Genomic DNA, 6258 nt, shown 5'->3' with positions numbered 1-6258 from the left:
GCCCAGCCGTCCAATTCCTTTACTTCCCTGTTAGTTCTCCACCCGCCCCTCGGCCCAGGTGCTGATTTGCATTTTCATTAGCATGCAGAGCCAGCCCCTCGTGGAGCGCCTTAATGGCTCCTCCTTCGACTTCACGCCTGGCTGGCTCCCCAGGAGGAGGAGGGAAGTGGGAATGGGGGCCTCCAGGCTGAGTGCGGCCAGACCAAGGACCCATTCCAAATCAGGGAATCTGAAGGTGAGGGTTAGAGGCTGCCCGAGGCGGGAGAGGCCACACCACTTCCTGGCAGCACTCTAGCCTGAGCGCTAAAGGTTTAATCGTTCGATATCTGCTGATAAATTGAGAACTGAAGAGGAGTCAGGCCACCTGGGACACTGGGAGAAGCATGGGATGGTGAGGCACGGGGGGATTGGTGAGTTTGACGGGGGACCAAGATAAAAAAGGGGGTGGGGCTCGGTAATCCTAGTCAGCTGGAGGCAGCTCAGGAATCCTGACTTCTAGACTTTGGGAGGCTCATTTTGCCAGTACTGTGTCTGCGGGCCAGTCCGGGTAGATGGAGGAGCCCAGGCCACAGCTTTGGGGTCTAGCTCTGTGCCCGCCAGTCCTTTTCTAGTCTCACCACCTTGGAGCTGTGTGACAATCAGCAGCTTATTCAGCCTCTCTTTCTTGGGTGCCTCACCCATAAAATAAGGTTGTCGTGAGATTAAATGAGATAATTGCTTAAAGCAGTTAACACAGTGCCAGGACCATGCTATGTGTACCTTAATATTATTACTGTTACTTTTTTTAATCCCTGGGGAGGAGGAGGGGTGCGGCTCATCTCATACAAGCCATTGTCTTTCAATTGGCCAGAAGCTCTCCCACCTGTGACGAGAACGCATCTGAGCGTAGCATGGTGTCTGCAGGCCAGAGGAAAGTCACTGTGGCCTCTCTGGCAGGAGGACCTTGACTTTGGGAAACTAACTCTTCAGGGTATGGAAAATCTGAGGGTCTTTCCCAGAGCTCATTTATTCAACAGACATGTATGGGTATGTGGCAGGCATCTTTCTCGGTACCAATGATAGGGCAACCAATAAAGCAGAGTTCCTGCGCTCATGGAACTTGGTTTCTAGAAGGGAGAAATAAGGAAACCAGGAAATATCAGGTAGTGATGAATCTCTGAAGAAAATACCCCTCCCCCCTCTCCCATTCCCGCCCCCCCGCCGGTTGTGTTAGCTTCTCTAGAGAGGCGAGGCCTGTTGGAAGAGGTGCTATTTAAGCAGACACCGAATGACAAGGAGCCACTGGGCAGAAGTCTGGGGGAAGAGCACTGCAGGCAGAGTAAACAGCTCGGGCAAGCTGCTAAGGTGGGAATGAACTTGGTGTGTTTGAGGAACCAAGAAGGCCAGTGGGCTGGAGGTTAGCCAGCCAGGTAGGGTGGAGAGTATTAAAGATGTGTCAGAAGTAGGCAGGTGCCAGATCAAATAGGCCTTTTTTGCAGATCAGGGAGCAGAGTTTGGATTTTATTTACAGTGCAGCGAACTCACTGATGGGTTGGTTCTCAGCAGAATATAGTATGGTTTACATTTTGAAAGGTGATTATGATGCCTGAAATTTGCTTGAAAACAGTACAGGAAAAGGGGAAGTGGGTGAGGATATAGATGAAACCAGATTGGCCATGAGTTAACAGCAAGGTCCTACTGTATAGTACAGGGAAATATCCCGTGATGCACCATAACGGAAAAGAATATAAAGAAGAATGTCTCTGTGTGTGTAACTGAGTCACTTTGCTGTAAGCAGAGATTGCCACAAACTGCACTTCAATTAAAGAAAAAAAAAAGGTTGGCCCTGAGTTTGGAGACTGTTGAAGCTGGGTGATGAGTACAAACGGGTTCCGTATATGGTTTGGTCTATCTTTATGTATGTCTGGCATTTCTCATAATTGAGAATTAAATAAAAGGTCATTCTGAGTGGAAGGAGGGGCAGTAGTGGAAGTGGAGGTCAACGTGGAGTCTGTTGCACTAGTTCAGGAAAGCGACGGTAACAGCTTGGGCCAGAGTGGTGCTGATGGAGATGTGGATGAATGGAAGGCTGAGACGCTCGCTTGAGAGACTGCTGTCGAATTGCCTGCCTGTGGGTGAGGGCGAGAGGAAACTTTGGGTTTCTAGCCTAAGCAACCAGATAAATGGTGGTACCAATTTTTGAGATCGGGAAGATGGGAAGAAACAAGTTCAGGGCAGAAATAAAGAGTTCTGATTCTGGACATGTTCACTTTGAAGTCTGTTAGACGCTAAGGTAATGAAGCTTCAAGCTGGCAAATGGGTGCTTGAATCCGGTGCTCAGGGAGGAGGGTGGGGCCGGAGGAGCCGGAGAATCAACTGCCTGACTGGGTGTCTCCGCTGCCACCTCACAGCTCCGCTCTCTCCGTGTCTCCCCCACAGGGTCCCGGCTGTCACGCTGAAATGAACCCCCAGCTCTCCTCCGTCTGCCATGGCCACCCTTAACTCGTCCTCTACCGCTGGCACCACCCCCTCCCCCGGGCACAATGCCCCGTCCCCACCTCCGGACACCTCCTCCCCCCGCACCCCCTCTGATCCTGTCACCAAAGATCCCCCTGCGGCCCCCTCCGCCTCTGAGAGCATGAGGTCCTCAGAGCCCGGGGGGCAGCCCCTGGAGCCAGGCTGTGGCCTCGTCCCACCAAAGGAGATAGGGGAGCCCCAAGAGGAGCCTGGCCGGGGTGGCTCCCCGCCAAAGGGCCTGGGGGCGGAAGAGGACAAGAAGCAGGGGGAGGGAGGAGGAGGGCTCCCTCCTGTGGACCTGAGCGACCACTTAGTCTTCACAGCTGGCGGTGAGGCCTGCCTAGTGGCCAAGCTGTCCCTGCCAGGTGGCAGCGAACTCCCGTTACCAAAGGGCTTCCCCTGGGGTGAGGCAGGCATCAAGGAAGAGCCCAGCCTGCCCCTCCTTGCCCACCCGCCCCCTGTACACCTCACTGCCCTTCACATCCAACATGGCTTTGACCCAATCCAAGGCTTTAGCTCTTCTGACCAAATTCTGTCCCACGATACCTCAGCGCCATCTCCGGCCACCTGTGAGGGAAGGGATGGAGCCTTCTGGAGCTACCAGCTGGCTCCAAACCCACCTGGAGATCCCAAAGATGGCCCCATGGGGAGCAGGGGAAGAGACCCCAGGGCACTCTTCTGGCTCTGCCTCCCGTGCCGCCTGGGTTTCGGCAGGCCCCAGGCCTTTGTAGGTCACACGCAGTCTCACGGGGTGAAGCTAACCGCTGCTCAACACCAGGGCCTGCCAGGCAACCCAGCCGTGCTCCGGGAGGGGGACGAGGGCTGCGTGGCCCTCCTGAGCTTCCTGGAACCACAACTGCCTGCTCACGCCCCTTTAGAAATACCCCTTGACAACAGCAGCACCGTGAACATGGAGGCCCATGCGGCTCAGACCGAGGATGGCCCCGCTGCGGCCGAAGCCCAGGCCCCTGTCCTGCCCGTGGAAGAAGGCATGGCCCTCAGCCCGCCCTCCCCGCTGACAACCCCCGCCGCCTGGAACCCCAGCCCAAGCCAAGCCAAAGAATCGTCGACGCTGGCAGGCGAGGCAGGGCCAGGTTGGTTCCCTGAGGGGCAAGAGGAGGATGGAGGGCTCTGCCCCTCGCTCAACCAAAGCTCACCCACCTCCAAGGACGGGGGCGTTCTCCCTGCCCCAGTGGGCTCCCCCGAAGACCCCGGTGACCCACCCCAGCCCTATCGCCCAGCCGACGACTACACCCCGGCCCCTGCGGCCTTCCAGGGCCTCAGCCTGTCCAGCCACATGGCTCTGCTACACTCGCGCAACTCCTGCAAGACGCTCAAGTGTCCCAAGTGCAATTGGCACTACAAGTACCAGCAGACCCTGGATGTGCACATGCGGGAGAAGCACCCTGAGAGCAACAGTCACTGCAGCTACTGCAGTGCTGGGGGCGCCCACCCCCGCCTCGCCCGGGGGGAGAGCTACAACTGTGGCTACAAGCCCTACCGCTGCGACGTCTGCAACTACTCCACCACCACCAAGGGCAACCTCAGCATCCACATGCAGTCCGACAAGCACCTGGCCAACCTGCAGGGCTTCCAGGCGGGGCCCGTGGGGCAGGGGAGCCCCCAAGAGGCAGCGCTCCCTCCCCCCACGGGGGACAAGGAGCCCAAGACCAAAGCGTCCTGGCAGTGCAAGGTGTGCAGCTACGAGACCAACATCTCCCGCAATCTGCGCATCCACATGACCTCCGAGAAGCACATGCAGAACGTCCTCATGCTGCACCAGGGGCTGCCGCTGGGGCTGCCGCCGGGGATGGTGGGGCCAGGCCCCCCTCCCCCAGCAGGGGCTGCCCCTGTCACCTCCCCTGACCTCTTCCAGTACCTCGGACCGCAGGCCCTAGGGCAGCCTCAGGCTCCCTTGCCTGGCCCCGGGCTGAGGCCAGACAAGCCCCTGGAAGCCCAGCTGCTTCTCAATGGCTTCCACCACCTTGGAGCACCTGTCCGCAAGTTCCCCACAGCTGGTAAGCTCCCTGCGTGTTCTCTTTTCCCTTCCTTGGGGCCAAACTCGGTTCCCTGCTTTCTCCCCAGGGCCAGCCCGCCGCTTAAATAACCCCAGCTCCCTCCGCATCCACCCCTCCCATTCCCACACAGCAAGCTGACCCTTCCCTGTTCCTTCCTGGGGCCACTAACCTGTCTCTGTCCCCTAGCCCCCGGCAGCCCCTCCCCGGATGCCCACCTGCCTCAAAGTCAGCTTCTGGGCCCCTTGTCCGACGGGCTGCCTGCCTCGCCGCCCCCAGATGACAGCCCATCCCTGAAGGTGTTCCGATGCCTCGTGTGCCAGGCCTTTAGCACAGACAGCCTGGAGCTGCTGCTCTACCACTGCAGCGTGGGCCGGAGCCTCCCGGAGGCCGAGTGGAAGGAGGTAGCTGGTGACACCCACCGCTGCAAGCTCTGCTGCTATGGCACCCAGCTCAAGGCCAACTTCCAACTCCACCTCAAGACCGACAAACATGCTCAGAAGTACCAGCTGGCGGCCCACCTGAGGGAGGGGGGCGGGGCCATGGGCACCCCCTCCCCAGTGCCCCTGGGAGATGGGGCTCCTTATGGGTCTGTCCCCACCGTACACCTGCGCTGCAACATCTGTGACTTTGAGTCCAACAGCAAGGAGAAGATGCAGCTGCACGCCCGGGGTGCGGCCCATGAAGAGAACAGCCAGATCTATAAGGTGAGAGCGGGGCAGGAAGGGTCTGGGATTCGAAGGGCACAGCACAGAGCCTGAGGGAGAGAGGAGAAGGGGACGGGGCTGGAGCAAGGAGGTGCAGAGTGGGAAGGTGATGCGAAAACCCAGGGGGGCGGGATTGGAGAAGAAAGGCCAGGGCACCAGGGGGAAAACTATTTGGAGACAGACGTGGAGTAAGACCAAAGGATGGTGGACTGTGACCAAGTGACTCCGGTACTTTATTCAACTTTTCTGGCGTTTGGGACTAGCGGGAGGGTTCTGTGTCTGCTCAGTCCATCTTGTCCGCAGAAGTTCAAGAGTATGGAACCAGATTCCATTCATATACTAGGAAGGAGTCCAGGATTGGTAGTAGGAAGAGGAGGAGACGGGGGAGAAAAGGCAGTCACACTCAGGTGGCCAAAGGAAGGAAGAGGAGGGCCCAAGAGGGAGGGAGGGGTGTCGGGGTGCTGCTGGTCAGGCCCCCCGGGGAGGCAAAGGGGCCCCCGGGACCTGGGGGCGCCCATCTGTCCTTCTGCGCCTGAGCAGCCTCCCGTTTCCAGTTTCTGCTGGAGATGGAGGGGGCGGCGGCGGGGACGGAGCTGGGGCTGTTCCACTGCCTGCTGTGCGCCTGGGAGACGCCCTCACGCCTGGCTGTGCTGCAGCACCTGCGCGCCCCTGCCCACCGCGATGCCCAGGCCCAGCGGCGCCTGCAGCTGCTACAGAGCGGCCCCGCAGCCGACGAGGGGCTCTCAGCTCTTCAGAGCATCCTGAGCTTCAGCCACGGGCAGCTCTGGCCTCCCGGTGAGGAAGAGGGGACTGGAGTAGAAGAGGTGGGTGGGGAGGGCAGCCAGGGCGGGAGCTGGGGGCCCAGGAGAAAGTGGCACAGGGACGAGAAATGGGTCCGTGCACAGTCCAGAGCAAGCGGGAAGGCTGCTGAAACTGGCTTTTAGGAACACTGGGGCAGCCGAGGGAAGTGGGGAACAAGAGGCTGTTGGAGGAGGCAGAGAAGAGCAGGGATTTTGCTGGGTGGAGAGGTAGAGCAGGAA

At 59.0% G+C, this 6258-nt stretch overlaps 1 protein-coding gene across 1 annotated transcript in view; it reads left to right on the top strand.

Moving 5' to 3' along the window:
- Window positions 1-6258, top strand: part of ZFHX2 (zinc finger homeobox 2) — a 29080-nt gene that overhangs the window by 12699 nt on the left and 10123 nt on the right. The window contains exons 2-4 of the mRNA XM_007449565.1: window positions 2419-4514; window positions 4701-5218; window positions 5773-6013. Coding sequence (XP_007449627.1) covers window positions 2468-4514; window positions 4701-5218; window positions 5773-6013 — 2806 coding nt within the window. The 5' untranslated portion in view covers window positions 2419-2467. The remainder of the gene's footprint in view (window positions 1-2418; window positions 4515-4700; window positions 5219-5772; window positions 6014-6258) is intronic.

This window comes from Lipotes vexillifer, unplaced genomic scaffold, assembly GCF_000442215.2.
Source record: "Lipotes vexillifer unplaced genomic scaffold, Lipotes_vexillifer_v1.1 scaffold1093, whole genome shotgun sequence".
Classification (NCBI taxonomy): domain Eukaryota; kingdom Metazoa; phylum Chordata; class Mammalia; order Artiodactyla; family Lipotidae; genus Lipotes; species Lipotes vexillifer.
Note: the sequence above shows the minus strand (reverse complement) of the source record. Positions and strands in the feature narration are given on the sequence as shown.